Raw genomic sequence first — 18,646 nt, 5'->3', positions numbered from 1 at the left:
AGTACGTTTTGCAATCACTGCGCGCTTGACAACGCAACGTAACAGAAAGAACAAGAATTAACTCTTAAAACAAAAATGCCCCGCTGAAAAATTGCAACATTTCTGTTGATAGTATTCGGAAACATTCCTTGGAATTTTGTGGCTTTCCTGTGACTTGGGTTAAGTTGCAATGTAGAACTTTTTATAACAGAGGACTTAGCTAGTGTTTATGACAAGTGTGAGTAGTTCCAATACAAAATTGCATTGATCAACATTTCAACTTTCACAATGGCTTCTGATGGAATGGAACTCATTGAGCCAAACGCTCTCTATAATATGCTACAACAAGCAACCGTATACTCGTGTCTCAGCGATACAAACTATCTACTGTTGATAGGTCAGTGTGATCTCTCGCTCTCTCCCTCCTTCTTTGCGGGCGTTCGTGTGTGCGTGTGTGCGTGTCTGTCTGTGTGTCTATGTGTGCGTCTGTGTGAGAGGAACAGACTGAGACTGAGATAGATCTGTGTGTGTGTGTGTGTGTGTGTGTGTGTGTGTGTGTGTGTGTGTGTGTGTGTGTGTGTGTGTGTCTGTATGCAAGGAACAGACTGAGATAGATATATGTGTGTATGTGTGTGTGTGTGTGTGTGTCTGTTTATGTGTGCGAGGAACAGACCGAGACTGCGAGAGATGAGGGAGAGAAATTGCAGTCAAAATATCTTTAATTTCCAAGAGCATGGTACTTTTTTAAGAGGGAAATAGTGATCAAACGAGGAACCATGTGGTTGGTGTATATATGACAAGTTTATTGTGTGGTGTTTAATTGTTTGGTGCTTTTGTGTTTCAGATGCACGCAGCAAAAATGAGTACAATGAAAGCCATGTTGTTACATCCAAGAAAGGAACAAAGGTACTGTTCTCAAACCCCGGGCTCCCCAGAGTGCACTTCCCTGCGTCCTACATGTACTAGAAGCCGAAATGTTTTACTAAAAAGTCATGGAGGGGGTCCTGGGACGCACTAAATTTCCATTGTCGTGCGTCCCGTCTACTCTTTTTAAACTGTAGTCCTCATCTTAGTCAAAGTACAAGCACAAATTATGCCAGTGTGTGTGTATTGCATTTGACAAGGTTTAGTTGAAGTTTCCTCCTCGAATATCCTGGTAATAAAAAACCCCACTTCATATCACATTATTTGCAATCACAATGCGTAATATGCACATAGGGGGTTTAGGGACCCGGGACTCTTTGGACCCTTTAAAACTCCGTTTAGGGGGTCTATGGACCCTCTAAACATTAAAAGTGGGGGTCCCGGGACCGTCTAGGACAGGCGTCCGTGGGGAGCCCTGCTTAGACTTTCCCTTCCCCCCAGTTCTGGGCCAGTCTAGGTATACAATCAATCAATCAATCAATATGAGGCTTATATCGCGCGTATTCCGTGGGTACAGTTCTAAGCGCAGGGATTTATTTTTATATTTGGTTTTATTTTTTAATTTTATTTTATGCAATTTATATCGCGCACATATTCAAGGCGCAGGGATTTATTTATGCCGTGTGAGATGGAATTTTTTTTACACAATACATCACGCATTCACATCGGCCAGCAGATCGCAGCCATTTTGGTGCATATCCTACTTTTCACGGCCTATTATTCCAAGTCACACGGGTATGTTGGTGGACATTTTTATCTATGCCTATACAATTTTGCCAGGAAAGACCCTTTTGTCAATCGTGTGATCTTTAACGTGCACACCCCAATGTAGTGTACACGAAGAGACCTCGGTTTTTCGTCTCATCCGAAAGACTAGCACTTGAACCCAGCACTTAGGTTAGGAAAGGGGGGAGAAAATTGCTAACGCCCTGACCCAGGGTCGAACTCGCAACCTCTCGCTTCCGAGCGCAAGTGCGTTACCACTCGGCCACCCAGTCCATACACACCATTCTCTACACCTGCAACACTGATGCATCAGGATGTTTGCAACAAGATTTTGTTTATCTTTGTGTGACAGGGGTGCAGTATAGTCCCCTTTGTCACAGACAGTTGGTCTGCATTGATGGTGTTGTCTCCCTGCCAAAGTGTGAGCTATTTATAGTAGCTCGCCGTTTTTGGTACATTGGAAGACAGGACCCCAGTCAGATGTGGAGTAGCTCTGTTGTGGGGAGTCTTTCTTTATTTGGTGTTTAACGTCGTTTTCAACCACGAAGGTTATATCGCGACAGGGAAAGGGGGGGAGATGGGATAGAGCCACTTGTTAATTGTTTCTTGTTCACAAAAGCACTAATCAAAAAATTGCTCCAGGGGCTTGCAACGTAGTCTATATATATATACGACTAGTGTCTGTGTGTCTGTGTGTCTGTCTGTCTGTGCGCGATGCGCGGCCAAGGTTCTCGATGGATCTGTTTCAAATTTGGTGGGCATATTCAGGTACACCCGGGACAGGACACAAACTGGTCGATGAGATATTTCAACACGTGCTCTCAGCGCGCAGCGCTGAACCGATTTTGTTTTTTTGTCTGGATCCACTACCAGTAACTCTTCCTTATCTTCTCCAGTGTTTTCAGCCGCGATTATTTCCCTTCCTCCGTGCGGTGCGCCGGCAAAGCGGGTATTCATCTAGTACAATATATAACCTTACTGGGAGAATGCAAGTTTCCAGTACAAAGGACTTAAAATTTCTTGCTTGACTAAAATCTGTACAAACATTGACTATATTCTATACAAGAAACACTTAACAAGGGTAAAAAGAGAAACAGAATCCGTTAGTCTTACGACATGCTGGGGAGCATCGGATAAATTCTTCCCCCTAACCCGCGGGGGATGTTGTGGGGAGTCTGCATAGCTGCTGTGGTCACCAGTCTGCATAGCTGCTGTGGTCACCAGTCTGCATAGCTGCTGTGGTCACCAGTCTGCATAGCTGCTGTGGTCACCAGTCTGCATAGCTGCTGTGGTCACCAGTCTGCATAGCTGCTGTGGTCACCAGTCTGCATAGCTGCTGTGGTCACCAGTCTGCATAGCTGCTGTGGTCACCAGTCTGCATAGCTGCTGTGGTCACCAGTCTGCATAGCTGCTGTGGTCACCAGTCTGCATGAGCTGCTGTGGTCACCAGTCTGCATAGCTGCTGTGGTCACCAGTCTGCATAGCTGCTGTGGTCACCAGTCTGCATAGCTGCTGTGGTCACCAGTCTGCATAGCTGCTGTGGTCACCAGTCTGCATAGCTGCTGTGGTCACCTTCTATGCTCCTGGGAACCTTTGCTTACCTGTGGCAGTTTCTGTAGGGCTATTAAATTAGTTCTAAAATTGTCAACCCTGTTTGACTGGCATTGCCCCCAAAGGCGATTGTTGTGCTTCAAGCACTCGGTTACACTTGCTTTAGTTGTTCGTGTTCAGTGGTCACCATTAAAAAGGCTTATTTGGAGGTGCCATTATTACATCCTTTGTGAGTGAATAGATGATTTTCTTTTGTTATTGATGTTTAAGCAGGTTTTGTTTATCAACATAGATCCGCCCAGGCTTTTACATTTGATAATAACTTTGTTCTACTTGCATGCATACCAACAATCAACAGCCGGCTGCTGTCTGTGCAGAGTCAGCTTTCTGTGTAGAGTCAGCTTTCTGTGTAGAGTCAGCTTTCTGTGCAGTCAGCTTTCTGTGTAGAGTCAGCTTTCTGTGTAGAGTCAGCTTTCTGTGTAGAGTCAGCTTTCTGTGCAGAGTCAGCTTTCTGTGTAGAGTCAGCTTTCTGTGCAGAGTCAGCTTTCTGTGCAGTCAGCTTTCTGTGTAGAGTCAGCTTTCTGTGTAGAGTCAGCTTTCTGTGTAGAGTCAGCTTTCTGTGCAGAGTCAGCTTTCTGTGTAGAGTCAGCTTTCTGTGTAGAGTCAGCTTTCTGTGCATAGTCAGCTGTCTGTGTAGAGTCAGCTTTCTGTGTAGAGTCAGCTTTCTGTGTAGAGTCAGCTGTCTGTGTAGAGTCAGCTTTCTGTGTAGAGTCAGATTTCTGTGTAGAGTCAGCTGTCTGTGTAGAGTCAGCTGTCTGTGTAGAGTCAGCTTTCTGTGCAGAGTCAGCTTTCTGTGTAGAGTCAGCTTTCTGTGTAGAGTCAGCTTTCTGTGTAGAGTCAGCTTTCTGTGCAGTCAGCTTTCTGTGCAGAGTCAGCTTTCTGTGCAGAGTCAGCTGTCTGTGTAGAGTCAGCTTTCTGTGTAGAGTCAGCTTTCTGTACAGAGTCAGCTGTCTGTGTAGAGTCAGCTGTCTGTGCATAGTCAGCTTTCTGTGCATAGTCAGCTTTCTGTGTAGAGTCAGCTTTCTGTGTAGAGTCAGCTTTCTGTGCAGTCAGCTTTCTGTGTAGAGTCAGCTTTCTGTGCAGAGTCAGCTTTCTGTGTAGAGTCAGCTTTCTGTGCAGAGTCAGCTTTCTGTGTAGAGTCAGCTGTCTGTGTAGAGTCAGCTTTCTGTGCAGTCAGCTTTCTGTGTAGAGTCAGCTTTCTGTGCAGAGTCAGCTGTCTGTGTAGAGTCAGCTTTCTGTGTAGAGTCAGCTTTCTGTGCAGTCAGCTTTCTGTGTAGAGTCAGCTTTCTGTGCAGTCAGCTTTCTGTGTAGAGTCAGCTTTCTGTGTAGAGTCAGCTTTCTGTGCAGTCAGCTTTCTGTGCAGTCAGCTTTCTGTGTAGAGTCAGCTTTCTGTGCAGTCAGCTTTCTGTGTAGAGTCAGCTTTCTGTGTAGAGTCAGCTTTCTGTGTAGAGTCAGCTTTCTGTGCAGTCAGCTTTCTGTGCAGAGTCAGCTTTCTGTGTAGAGTCAGCTTTCTGTGTAGAGTCAGCTTTCTGTGTAGAGTCAGCTTTCTGTGCAGTCAGCTTTCTGTGTAGAGTCAGCTTTCTGTGCAGAGTCAGCTTTCTGTGTAGAGTCAGCTTTCTGTGTAGAGTCAGCTTTCTGTGTAGAGTCAGCTTTCTGTGTAGAGTCAGCTTTCTGTGCAGAGTCAGCTTTCTGTGCAGTCAGCTTTCTGTGCAGAGTCAGCTGTCTGTGCAGTCAGCTTTCTGTGCAATTTATTTGGTATTCAGTGACACTTGTCTGTGAATCTGCTAGATTGATTCAGCAAAACCTTCCCACTCTGTGCAAAACGCAGCAACTGATAACCAGTATGTGTTGTGGTGGAAGGGCTCTCACAACAAGCCTAGACATATCGCTGCCACTTAAAATGGCCTAGACACATCGCTGCCACTCAAAATGGCCTAGACACATCGCTGCCACTCAAAATGGCCTGGACACATCGCTGCCACTCAAAATGGCCTAGACACATCGTTGCCACTCAAAATGGCCTAGACACATCGTTGCCACTCAAAATGGCCTAGACACATCGTTGCCACTCAAAATGGCCATGTTGAACAGAACGACGTTATCTTGAAAGTAGAAAAAGTCAATACAGAAGTGCAGGAAAGAAAATGGTGTGTTGGGTTCTTTTAAGCTGATGATGCTGTGCTGAGAAAAACATGTCTAACATCCATTTCTTCAAACACAGTTGTTTTTTGTTCCCAGAGTCAACCAGGAGTGTATTCAGTTCCCTATGATGCGGAGCTGGAGTGCAAGCAGAACGTTGTCGTCTATGACAGCAACACATCATCGCTGAAAGAGTCTAATGGTATGTTGAAAAGAAAGTGACTTTTCGTTTTACTTCGTCAGTATCAGAAATGTATATACATTCAGTAAACTGAATTTTAGCAAAAAGCAAATTGAAATGTTTCTAAACGAAATTCTAAAATATCACTTGATGTGATCCGACACGTTTACATGCCCAGTCTGGCGGGGACCTTAGGATGGATTTTCTTCACCTTATATATGAAGAAGTCACTGAGACAGATTTATTTTTTGAAATTCTCTGTCAGTTCCTGGGAGATGTAACATTATGTTTTGGGTGATGTGATGCGCTTTGCATTATGATGTCTTCTCTACCTTTTAACTATTTATGACCTAAGAGATGTCACTTTGGATTACAGCCTAATTCTTTGGGTAAGATTCTACTTTTTAAAATTTTTTAAATGTTTTTATATATACCGGTACCCGGTATGTGTATCTGTCAGACCTGTTTACTCTTACTATTTTGGAGTAATTTATCACTTTTTTTTTAGGATTTGGGGAAAAAAATACTCCATTTGAGTCCAGACTACGATTTTCAAATGTGCTTCAAAGTAGGTTTGCAGTGTTGTTGCCAGACTAAGAAGACAATAGGTCATTGATTTGGACCTCCCTAAAATAAACAATAGGTCCAAATGTCCAGGCTTTGAAAAAACAATAGGTCCAAATTGTATACCCCATATAATGTGAATGTGTAGATATGCATATAGTGCTGATGCACCCGAGACATGTTTTCCTTGCAGCATCAGCAATGCACTGTGGCCGACTGATGTGGGAGATGGGGAGCAAGAACACAGTGAAGATATTGCGAGGTACAAACTTTACTTTTCATTCAACCAGTGAAGATATTGTAAGGTACAAACTTTACTTTTCATTCAACCAGTGAAGATATTGTAAGGTACAATCTTTACTTTTCATTCAACCAGTGAAGATATTGTAAGGTACAATCTTTACTTTTCATTCAACCAGTGAAGATATTGTAAGGTACAATCTTTACTTTTCATTCAACCAGTGAAGATATTGTAAGGTACAAACTTTACTTTTCATTCAACCAGTGAAGATATTGTAAGGTACAATCTTTACTTTTCATTCAACCAGTGAAGATATTGTAAGGTACAATCTTTACTTTTCATTCAACCAGTGAAGATATTGCGAGGTACAATCTTTACTTTTCATTCAACCAGTGAAGATATTGTAAGGTACAATCTTTACTTTTCATTCAACCAGTGAAGATATTGTAAGGTACAAACTTTACTTTTCATTCAACCAGTGAAGATATTGTAAGGTACAATCTTTACTTTTCATTCAACCAGTGAAGATATTGTAAGGTACAATCTTTACTTTTCATTCAACCAGTGAAGATATTGTAAGGTACAATCTTTACTTTTCATTCAACCAGTGAAGATATTGTAATGTCACACGCTTTCCTTCTTTGCCACTATTAATGCAAACTCCAAAAGCCCCAAAATGCACACACGACTTTTATTTCTCCTGCTGTTGTCGTGTCTTCTCTTTACAAATTCTTCAACGCTGAGAATACTGAAAACGGCATCCCAGACTACAGTACTGTTTCCATACGCGAGTTTAGCTTCCCTTGGAAAGTGGCTCGCTCAGGAGGCCTGTTAGTCTGAAACTAGAAGGACAGAGTTCTGAACATAGATGACAAAGACCCCGGAAAGAACAAACATTTCGCGGATGCAGACACAGAAAGACGTCATGAAGAATGGAATGCTTCAAAAGATACAGACTGTGACGATGACTGTGACATCATTCACATATACCGAGACGTCATTCATAGTTGTTCGTTCACTTTCGTCAAAAAGTAGATCTCTCCACAATGGCTGCTCCTGTGTTTAGGTTTATCAAGCGTGAGTACGCAAAACGTGTTTGTTCTCTCCTCTGTTGAAGCTGTGAGACATAATCGCCATTACGAGCTAGTCGTGTGACAGAGAGTGTTCTTGCACACTCGACTGCTGCTGTTTCACTCCGGCTAAAGCCGTCGTGAAACATCTACAGTCTCGTGTGCAAGAAAACTCTCTGTCACACGACTAGCTCGTAATAGCGCGTAAGGTACAATCTTTACTTTTCATTCAACCAGTGAAGATATTGTAAGGTACAAACTTTACTTTTCATTCAACCAGTGAAGATATTGTAAGGTACAATCTTTACTTTTCATTCAACCAGTGAAGATATTGTAAGGTACAATCTTTACTTTTCATTCAACCAGTGAAGATATTGTAAGGTACAAACTTTACTTTTCATTCACAGTGAAGATATTGCGAGGTACAAACTTTACTTTTCATTCAACCAGTGAAGATATTGTAAGGTACAAACTTTACTTTTCATTCAACCAGTGAAGATATTGTAAGGTACAATCTTTACTTTTCATTCAACCAGTGAAGATATTGTAAGGTACAATCTTTACTTTTCATTCAACCAGTGAAGATATTGTAAGGTACAATCTTTACTTTTCATTCAACCAGTGAAGATATTGTAAGGTACAATCTTTACTTTTCATTCAACCAGTGAAGATATTGTAAGGTACAATCTTTACTTTTCATTCAACCAGTGAAGATATTGTAAGGTACAATCTTTACTTTTCATTCAACCAGTGAAGATATTGTAAGGTACAAACTTTACTTTTCATTCAACCAGTGAAGATATTGTAAGGTACAATCTTTACTTTTCATTCAACCAGTGAAGATATTGTAAGGTACAAACTTTACTTTTCATTCAACCAGTGAAGATATTGTAAGGTACAATCTTTACTTTTCATTCCCACAGTGAAGATATTGTAAGGTACAATCTTTACTTTTCATTCCCACAGTGAAGATATTGTAAGGTACAATCTTTACTTTTCATTCAACCAGTGAAGATATTGTAAGGTACAAACTTTACTTTTCATTCAACCAGTGAAGATATTGTAAGGTACAATCTTTACTTTTCATTCAACCAGTAAAGATATTGTAAGGTACAACCTTTACTTTTCATTCAACCAGTGAAGATATTGTAAGGTACAAACTTTACTTTTCATTCCCACAGTGAAGATATTGCAAGGTACAAACTTTACTTTTCATTCAACCAGTGAAGATATTGTAAGGTACAAACTTTACTTTTCATTCCCACAGTGAAGATATTGCAAGGTACAAACTTTACTTTTCATTCAACCAGTGAAGATATTGCAAGGTACAATCTTTACTTTTCATTCAACCAGTGAAGATATTGCGAGGTACAAACTTTACTTTTCATTCAACCAGTAAAGATATTGTAAGGTACAACCTTTACTTTTCATTCAACCAGTGAAGATATTGTAAGGTACAAACTTTACTTTTCATTCCCACAGTGAAGATATTGCAAGGTACAAACTTTACTTTTCATTCACAGTGAAGATATTGCGAGGTACAAACTTTACTTTTCATTCAACCAGTAAAGATATTGTAAGGTACAACCTTTACTTTTCATTCAACCAGTGAAGATATTGCAAGGTACAATCTTTACTTTTCATTCACAGTGAAGATATTGCGAGGTACAAACTTTACTTTTCATTCAACCAGTAAAGATATTGTAAGGTACAATCTTTACTTTTCATTCAACCAGTGAAGATATTGCAAGGTACAATCTTTACTTTTCATTCAACCAGTGAAGATATTGCAAGGTACAATCTTTACTTTTCATCCAACCAGTGAAGATATTGCAAGGTACAATCTTTACTTTTCATTCAACCAGTGAAGATATTGCGAGGTACATCTTTACTTTTGATTCCCACAGTGAAGATATTGTAAGGTACAATCTTTACTTTTGATTCCCACAGTGAAGATATTGCGAGGTACAAACTTTACTTTTCATTCCCACAGTGAAGATATTGCAAGGTACAAACTTTACTTTTGATTCCCACAGTGAAGATATTGCGAGGTACAGTCTTTACTTTTGATTCCCACAGTGAAGATATTGCGAGGTACAGTCTTTACTTTTGATTCCCACAGTGAAGATATTGCGAGGTACAAACTTTACTTTTAATTCCCACAGTGAAGATATTGCGAGGTACAAACTTTACTTTTGATTCCCACAGTGAAGATATTGCGAGGTACAAACTTTACTTTTGATTCCCACAGTGAAGATATTGCGAGGTACAATCTTTACTTTTGATTCCCACAGTGAAGATATTGCGAGGTACAATCTTTACTTTTGATTCCCACAGTGAAGATATTGCGAGGTACAAACTTTACTTTTGATTCCCACAGTGAAGATATTGCGAGGTACAAACTTTACTTTTGATTCCCACAGTGAAGATATTGCGAGGTACAATCTTTACTTTTGATTCCCACAGTGAAGATATTGCGAGGTACAATCTTTACTTTTGATTCCCACAGTGAAGATATTGCGAGGTACAATCTTTACTTTTGATTCCCACAGTGAAGATATTGCGAGGTACAAACTTTACTTTTGATTCCCACAGTGAAGATATTGTAAGGTACAAACTTTACTTTTCATTCAACCAGTGAAGATATTGTAAGGTACAATCTTTACTTTTCATTCAACCAGTGAAGATATTGTAAGGTACAAACTTTACTTTTCATTCAACCAGTGAAGATATTGTAAGGTACAATCTTTACTTTTCATTCAACCAGTGAAGATATTGTAAGGTACAAACTTTACTTTTCATTCAACCAGTGAAGATATTGTAAGGTACAATCTTTACTTTTCATTCAACCAGTGAAGATATTGTAAGGTACAAACTTTACTTTTCATTCACAGTGAAGATATTGCGAGGTACAAACTTTACTTTTCATTCAACCAGTAAAGATATTGTAAGGTACAACCTTTACTTTTCATTCAACCAGTGAAGATATTGTAAGGTACAAACTTTACTTTTCATTCCCACAGTGAAGATATTGCAAGGTACAAACTTTACTTTTGATTCCCACAGTGAAGATATTGTAAGGTACAAACTTTACTTTTCATTCAACCAGTGAAGATATTGCGAGGTACAAACTTTACTTTTGATTCCCACAGTGAAGATATTGCGAGGTACAGTCTTTACTTTTGATTCCCACAGTGAAGATATTGCGAGGTACAAACTTTACTTTTAATTCCCACAGTGAAGATATTGCGAGGTACAAACTTTACTTTTGATTCCCACAGTGAAGATATTGCGAGGTACAAACTTTACTTTTGATTCCCACAGTGAAGATATTGCGAGGTACAATCTTTACTTTTGATTCCCACAGTGAAGATATTGCGAGGTACAATCTTTACTTTTGATTCCCACAGTGAAGATATTGCGAGGTACAAACTTTACTTTTGATTCCCACAGTGAAGATATTGCGAGGTACAAACTTTACTTTTGATTCCCACAGTGAAGATATTGCGAGGTACAATCTTTACTTTTGATTCCCACAGTGAAGATATTGCGAGGTACAATCTTTACTTTTGATTCCCACAGTGAAGATATTGCGAGGTACAATCTTTACTTTTGATTCCCACAGTGAAGATATTGCGAGGTACAAACTTTACTTTTGATTCCCACAGTGAAGATATTGTAAGGTACAATCTTTACTTTTCATTCAACCAGTGAAGATATTGTAAGGTACAAACTTTACTTTTCATTCAACCAGTGAAGATATTGTAAGGTACAAACTTTACTTTTCATTCAACCAGTGAAGATATTGTAAGGTACAAACTTTACTTTTCATTCAACCAGTGAAGATATTGTAAGGTACAAACTTTACTTTTCATTCAACCAGTGAAGATATTGTAAGGTACAATCTTTACTTTTCATTCAACCAGTGAAGATATTGTAAGGTACAATCTTTACTTTTCATTCAACCAGTGAAGATATTGTAAGGTACAATCTTTACTTTTCATTCAACCAGTGAAGATATTGTAAGGTACAAACTTTACTTTTCATTCAACCAGTGAAGATATTGTAAGGTACAATCTTTACTTTTCATTCAACCAGTGAAGATATTGTAAGGTACAAACTTTACTTTTCATTCAACCAGTGAAGATATTGTAAGGTACAATCTTTACTTTTCATTCCCACAGTGAAGATATTGTAAGGTACAATCTTTACTTTTCATTCAACCAGTGAAGATATTGTAAGGTACAAACTTTACTTTTCATTCACAGTGAAGATATTGCGAGGTACAAACTTTACTTTTGATTCCCACAGTGAAGATATTGTAAGGTACAAACTTTACTTTTGATTCCCACAGTGAAGATATTGCGAGGTACAATCTTTACTTTTCATTCCCACAGTGAAGATATTGCGAGGTACAACCTTTACTTTTGATTCCCACAGTGAAGATATTGTAAGGTACAAACTTTACTTTTCATTCACAGTGAAGATATTGCGAGGTACAAACTTTACTTTTCATTCAACCAGTAAAGATATTGTAAGGTACAACCTTTACTTTTCATTCAACCAGTGAAGATATTGTAAGGTACAAACTTTACTTTTCATTCCCACAGTGAAGATATTGCAAGGTACAAACTTTACTTTTGATTAACCCTTTGTGCTCTTTTTTCTTTTATTTTGCTTTTCTATGTAGCTCCTGAAAAAGCCATCAACAGACAAGTGTTATGCTGATACTGTAGTACCGTAGTGGTATTTTATACTCATTAATAGCAATAATTTTGTGCAATTACATTGTACACATGAGTCGGTATATAATCCTTGTTTTGTTTTGAGGTAGAAAAATTGTGATAACGGTGTGTTTTGTTTACAAACAATTTCAAAGCCTAACTTGTTGCAGGTGGATACGAGGAATTTTCAGCTCTGTATCCCTTCCTCAGAACACAGAAAATTCTCTTCATGCCACGGGTATGAAATAAGTTTGAAAAACACTTATTCTTTATGTCACATTGTGTGTGTGTGTGTGTGTGTGTGTGTGTGTGTGTGTGTGTGTGTGTGTGTGTGTGTGTGTGTGTGTGTGTGTGTGTGTGAGTGTGTGTGAACGTGCCTGCTGGTAAATGACTGAAAAAGCAGGGTGAAGCAAGAAAGAGAGACAGACAGGCAGACAAGAGAGAGAGAGATTGTCTTATTTGACCCTGAACTTTCCATCTGAAGCACTTTTTAAAGCAGCAGCATAGGCTAGCTTATGACTTGTGTAGCAATATTCGGCCACATCAATAGTTTTAACTTTTGAAGCTGATCATTGATCATTTTCAATTTTGATTGTTGAAACCCTGTCTATATTGACTGTCACAGGAAATGGATGAAATAAAATCCTACCCAGTGGAAATCCTGCAAGGTTTTCTGTATCTAGGCAACTGGCGCCAAGGCAACGCAGCTTACATTCAGAAAGACCTCAAGATCAAAGCTCACGTCAATGTCTGCGTAGAAGCCGAGACCTTGTAAGTTGTTGTGGAACTTATTTGACATTTTTGACAATAGAAATGCGGTTTTTCACTTATTTACAGTCTCATTTAATCAGTACTCGCTGCTTTAATGAAAAACATTTAAAAACTCTCAAATTGAATGAGAAATGAGAAATGAGAAATGAGAAATGGATTGTCTCAGTGATTAGATAACAGTTTTCTGTCACTCTACCAGTTACGTAGAGATTTTTATATTGACCCTTAATTTACATGATGACAGTGATAGATGATTATTTTTCTCACGTTTATTTCAGCTTCAAAGAGCCAGGCCCTGAACATCTCCACATCCAAGTACAAGACTCTAATGACGCCGACCTCTTCAGTCACTTTGAAAAGGCCTGTTCTTTCATCGGTAAGATATGTTTTCTGTACTCTTTACGGATGCAAACATATTTCATCAAAAGAGTAAAGCCAGTTCTTATGTCGGTGATTTAATTTGTAATTTCCTTTATTCCCCAGAGGCATTTTTATTTCCTTGGATTCTCTAAGGGTTTAGCAACCCAGGAATACATGTAGGTTGAATCTTGCAAATGTTTTCGATTTTTTGTTTGTAGATGACAAATCTTTCTGTAAATCTTTCTTGTTTCTTCAAAAAAGCTGCACTTTTGCAGTTCTGCTTCTTCTTCAGCGTTCGACGATGGCTGTGTCTAGATTCTTTGGCCCGTGATGTTGACGAAGTGGGCTGTCATTTCCAGGTCACTTTTGCAGTAAACTTGATATTCACACAAGCTCGGGTTCAGTTTACAATGAAAGGGCTTAAAAACCGCCATCGTTTCCATTTGTGTGTGTGTGTGGCTTTGTAGCACTATCACAGTGGTCTTACCTTTTTGTTCTAACAACTTTTTTTTGGCATCACATGGTTACTGTGTTTCACAATTTCTTGTTCACATAATGAATACACATTTGAAGAAATTTGATATAAGCATACCATATTGTCCCCGAATAAATGTTGGTTATTTTTAAGGAGCATTTCTTTGAGTAATCCAGGACAAAAACTTTACAAAGAAATTGAACTTAAGGGGCTAATAATTGTATTGCCTTCGAACATTAAGTTTTCACACAGGGTTACACCCTGATTTATGACTTACCTCTGCATGTTTAAATTGCAGATGGGCACAGTGAAGAAAATAGAGCAGTGTTGGTGTTCGACAATCTGGGGATCAGTCGTGCCGCCACTGTCGTTATCGCTTACATCATGAAGCACCAGAAAGTACCACTGGAGGTGGGGTTCATGTGAATAATGCTGTCATTGTGTTTGTTGTTGTGGGAACCAATAAATTATCTTGAAGGAGGGAAGACTATATATCTCACACAAGATGGGTCATGCTAACCACAGGGAACCCCCCCCCCCCCCCCCCCCCCCTTGTAAGACCTCTACAGAAGTGAGAAAACAACTGGTCTTAAAAAGGAGGGAGTCTTAAAATGTCGGTAAATTTACACGTTATGAACAGAAAATTTGAGAAAACAGGGTCTTAAAAGTCTAAAATCAGGGGGTCTTAAAAAAGGGGCGTTCTACTGTATTGTCAAGCTAATTGGTCTTAAACCTAAGCAAGAACTTTCCTTTGATGTGGAAAAAAAGTCAATTAAAAACGCGATGAACCTGGTACAATTAGTGCTGATTGGTTGCTGTCTTTCACAGGCATGCATTGCCTTCGCACTTTAACGTATAATTGGACGCAAACATGTAAGAAAAAACATGAACCTAATTATCCTGTGAGTCTGAGCAATACAACATTTTGCAGTTTACTACGTAAAGCCCGTCCTTAATTGAGCCCGTAGTCGACTACACGAAGCTTCGCCAAGTCTTTATACCCAAAACTCGCAGCTACGGCGAAGTACTTCATCCACTACATCGCTTCGCAAGTTTTGACATGCGAAGCTTCGCCGTAGCTCGCAATGAAGTTGGTTTTTTTTGTAAGAAGAGTGCTCCTTTCGATTCAAGATGGACGATGAAATCAGACTTAATACCGTAGTGAAGAATGAATTTATCGACTTTGGTTGACCCGAAGTACAAGAACTAACCTCCTACCTGTATTATTTCATACTGCAATGCATTGACATGTTGAATGAAACTCGAAACTCCAGCGCTCACGCCGACTGGTCCCGGCCGTGCTCAGTAAACAGAATAGAACACATAACTATTTGTGTTACAATTAACTTTCGTCATCATCAAATACGTAAAGTACAATTTGTGACGTAAAGTACTCAGAAAGAAGCACACCATGCGCTGGTCGAGACTACGCGCATGCGCTTTCTGGCTAATAAGATTTGAGACGCCAAGACATGAAAAGATAACTCTCTTCTCCGCCATAGAGCCTTCCCTTGGACTTCGTCAAAGCTTCGACAAAGTCTAGTTCCGGTAGCTTCGTGAAGTGAGCTACGCGAAGTCGACTTGGTCCAATTAAGGCCAGGCTTAAAGCTGAAGCGTATCTATTTTCTGCTGCTTTCCCACTGCAGAGTGCATACCGTGACGTACAGAGGTGCCTGTCAGAGCTAGGAAGCAAACATTTAGGGAAAAACATTAAACTAATTATCTTCTGGGCAATACAACATTTTGCTGTAAAATATACTACTCAATCTTAAAGGATATCTTTTTACATTTAGTCAAGTTTTGACTAAATGTTTTAACATAGAGGGGGAATCGAGATGAGGGTCATGGTGTATGTGTGTATGTGTGTCTGTGTGTGTGGGTGTAGAGCGATTCAGAGTAAACTACTGGACCGATCTTTATGAAATTTTACATGAGAGTTCCTGGGTATGATATCCCCAGATATTTTTTTCATTTTTTCGATAAATGTCTTTGATGATCGACGTCATATCCGGCTTTTTGTAAAAGTTGAGGCGGCACTGTCACACCCTCATTTTTCAATAAAATTGATTGAAATTTTTGTAAAGAAATCTTCGACGGAGGCCGGACTTTGGTATTGCATTTCAGCTTGGTGGCTAAAAAATTAATTTATGACTTTGGTCATTTGAAAATTGTAATTAAATTAATTTTTTTATTAAACGATCTAAAATTACGTTCATCTTATTCTTCATCATTTTCTGATTCCAAAAACATATAAATATGTTATATTCGGATTAAAAACAAGCTCTGAAAATTTAAAATTAAAAAATTAGGATCAAAATTAAATTTCCGAAATCGATTTAAAAACAATTTCATCTTAGTCCTTGTCGGTTCCTGATTCCAAAAACATATAGATATGATATGTTTGGATTAAAAACACGCTCAGAAAGTTATAACGAAGAGAGGTACAGAATTAGAAAAGCGTGCTATGCAGCACAGCAAAACCACTACCGCGCTAAACAGGCTCGTCAGTTTCACTGCGTTTTGCACGAGCGGCGGACTACGGTCATTGTGAAAAAATGCAGTGCGTTCAGTTTCATTCTGTGAGTTCCACAGCTTGACTAAATGTAGTAATTTCGCCTTATGCGACTTGTTTCTTCTCCTTTCCCTGCTGCAGATAGCGTACCGTGACGTACAGAGGTGCCTGTCAACGCTCAGACCCAACCGTGCGTTCATCGAGCAGCTGTCGCATTGGGAGGAGAAGCTGTTCGGGGCGCGGGGAACGCAGATTCAGGACCCTCACTACTAGGTGGCAGCACCAGGTCGATTGAAACAAGCCTCGTGAAAACAATTTGCCTCACTGTGCCAGATCTGGTGAGGGTTTAACATGGGACAAGACCATCCGACAAGACCATCCCTCCACTTGGTCACATTCCCAAAATCAACATCCTGACGACTGGCTGTGACAGGTCGGACATTTTGATGAATGAATTTTGGACAAAAGCACAAGTGCCTTTCACTAAATAAATTCTTAAAAAAGACACCACTGTGCACAGAGCGCACCCAGGGTGTTGAATTTTGCTACGTGACCAAGTGGAGGGATAGTCTTATCCCATGTCAAATCCTGACCAGATCTGGGACGGTGAGGTAAACATGAGGCAGAATGGACCTTTAATGTCAGCCAACATCCACAACTTGAAATATAAGGAGCAGCATTTGATCATTGCCAGCTCTGATCGTTTCCATGTTGTCTGCCAGCTGTTCCGGGTAAATTTCAAGCAACGTTGATGAACATCGATCAATACCAGACAGCAGCATTTGATTGTCGCTTTGTTTCTCTAATGTTTTGATGTTGTTGGCTGTTTGAAATACTGCAAACAACCCAAACCAACATTGACAACCCTAATTCCTAGACAGCAGCATTTTGTTATCAGAACCTCTCATTTTGTTATCAGGACCTCTCATTTTGTTATCAGAACCTCTCATTTTGTTATCAGGACCTCTCATTTTGTTATCAGGACCTCTCATTTTGTTATCAGAACCTCTCATTTTGTTATCAGGACCTCTCATTTTGTTATCAGAACCTCTCATTTTGTTATCAGGACCTCTCATTTTGTTATCAGAACCTCTCATTTTGTTATCAGAACCTCTCATTTTGTTATCAGGACCTCTCATTTTGTTATCAGAACCTCTCATTTTGTTATCAGAACCTCTCATTTTGTTATCAGGACCTCTCATTTTGTTATCAGAACCTCTCATTTTGTTATCAGAACCTCTCATTTTGTTATCAGGACCTCTCATTTTGTTCCTATTATCCTTCACTTTTCTTTCTCAAATTAAAAAAAAGGCAAAATTCATCTTATAGACAATAGCACCTTCTCTCCAGCAGATCTCTTGTATTTCAATTGAGTCATTCATGACTGTAACTGGAGCTTCAGATGCCAAGCATCATGACTGTAACTGGAGCTTCAGATGCCAAGCGTCATGACTAACTGGAGCTTCAGATGCCAAGCGTCATGACTGTAACTGGAGCTTCAGATGCCAAGCGTCATGACTAACTGGAGCTTCAGATGTCAAGCGTCATGACTGTAACTGGAGCTTCAGATGCCAAGCGTCATGACTGTAACTGGAGCTTCAGATGCCAAGCGTCATGACTGTAACTGGAGCTTCAGATGTCAAGCGTCATGACTAACTGGAGCTTCAGATGCCAAGCGTCATGACTGTAACTGGAGCTTCTGATGTCAAGCGTCATGAATGCATTTGGATAAATTCTGTGTTCAGCAACAGTTTCCATGACAATGAACTTATTGTTGCATGTATTAGTCTTGGATTGTGATAATTCGCCCCTACTTCCCTGCCACCAAACTGTTGCGAGAGTAGTTTTTTTGTTCTTTTCTTTTTATAATGGTTTATGAGTTGTTGTTTTTGTTTTTTATTTGTTTGTTTGACTTATTTCTCTGTATACATACCCACATTTCCCTTCAAGTGTTGCAATAACTGGGTATTTTCCACTTGCATGAAGACAAAATAATTATTCTGACAGAATAATAACAAAACAGAATGCCCCAAACAGGAAACAGATATATTTTCAGTATTAGAAATGTATTTTAATGTCTGAGAAACCAGCATCTGATGAAACCATTTGGTCGGTGTTTCAAAAAGTTTTATACATGTGTACATTGTATGTATATTTATTACAATGTGTTCAATATTTCCATTATCTTCAACAACCATTTTGGTAATTCACCATTTCTATGCTGTAGTCAATTTGTCCATAGAAAACCTGCATCTGTCACACAACCATATTGCCATACTGTTTAGCAGTATTGTTTTGCTGCTCCCATTCACCAGTCATTCACATTTATGTTATGAATAAACATTTGTATGGATATGCATTAAGCTGGG

The 18,646-nt window shown here is 39.4% G+C and overlaps 1 protein-coding gene and 1 long non-coding RNA gene across 2 annotated transcripts in view; one reads left to right on the top strand and one right to left on the bottom strand.

Annotated features, from left to right (window-relative positions):
- LOC138976836 (uncharacterized) overlaps window positions 1-2,790 on the bottom strand; it is a 53,907-nt gene extending 51,117 nt beyond the window's left edge. The window contains exon 1 of the long non-coding RNA XR_011459168.1: window positions 1,615-2,790. This is a non-coding gene — a long non-coding RNA (uncharacterized lncRNA). The remainder of the gene's footprint in view (window positions 1-1,614) is intronic.
- On the top strand, window positions 49-18,636 carry LOC138976828 (serine/threonine/tyrosine-interacting-like protein 1). The gene is made up of 9 exons (XM_070349724.1): window positions 49-376; window positions 824-885; window positions 5,479-5,581; window positions 6,318-6,386; window positions 12,330-12,397; window positions 12,785-12,930; window positions 13,209-13,306; window positions 14,064-14,176; window positions 16,419-18,636. Exons 1-9 carry the CDS (start codon window positions 268-270, stop codon window positions 16,548-16,550), a joined length of 900 nt encoding a protein of 299 aa, XP_070205825.1. The 5' UTR covers window positions 49-267; the 3' UTR covers window positions 16,551-18,636.
- The last annotated feature ends 10 nt before the right edge of the window (window positions 18,637-18,646 follow it).

This window comes from Littorina saxatilis, linkage group LG9 (genome assembly GCF_037325665.1).
Source record: "Littorina saxatilis isolate snail1 linkage group LG9, US_GU_Lsax_2.0, whole genome shotgun sequence".
NCBI classification, from domain to species: Eukaryota; Metazoa; Mollusca; class Gastropoda; order Littorinimorpha; family Littorinidae; genus Littorina; species Littorina saxatilis.
This window is presented reverse-complemented; position numbering and strand designations above follow the sequence as displayed.

Bases quoted from the DNA above. Each gene is read 5' to 3' on its own strand.
- LOC138976828 (XM_070349724.1), top strand. From the start codon at position 268: ATGGCTTCTGATGGAATGGAACTCATTGAGCCAAACGCTCTCTATAAT. The intron at 886-5,478 runs GTACTGTTCTCA...TTTTGTTCCCAG, and splicing joins CATCCAAGAAAGGAACAAAG to AGTCAACCAGGAGTGTATTC. The intron at 13,307-14,063 runs GTAAGATATGTT...TTTAAATTGCAG, and splicing joins AAAGGCCTGTTCTTTCATCG to ATGGGCACAGTGAAGAAAAT.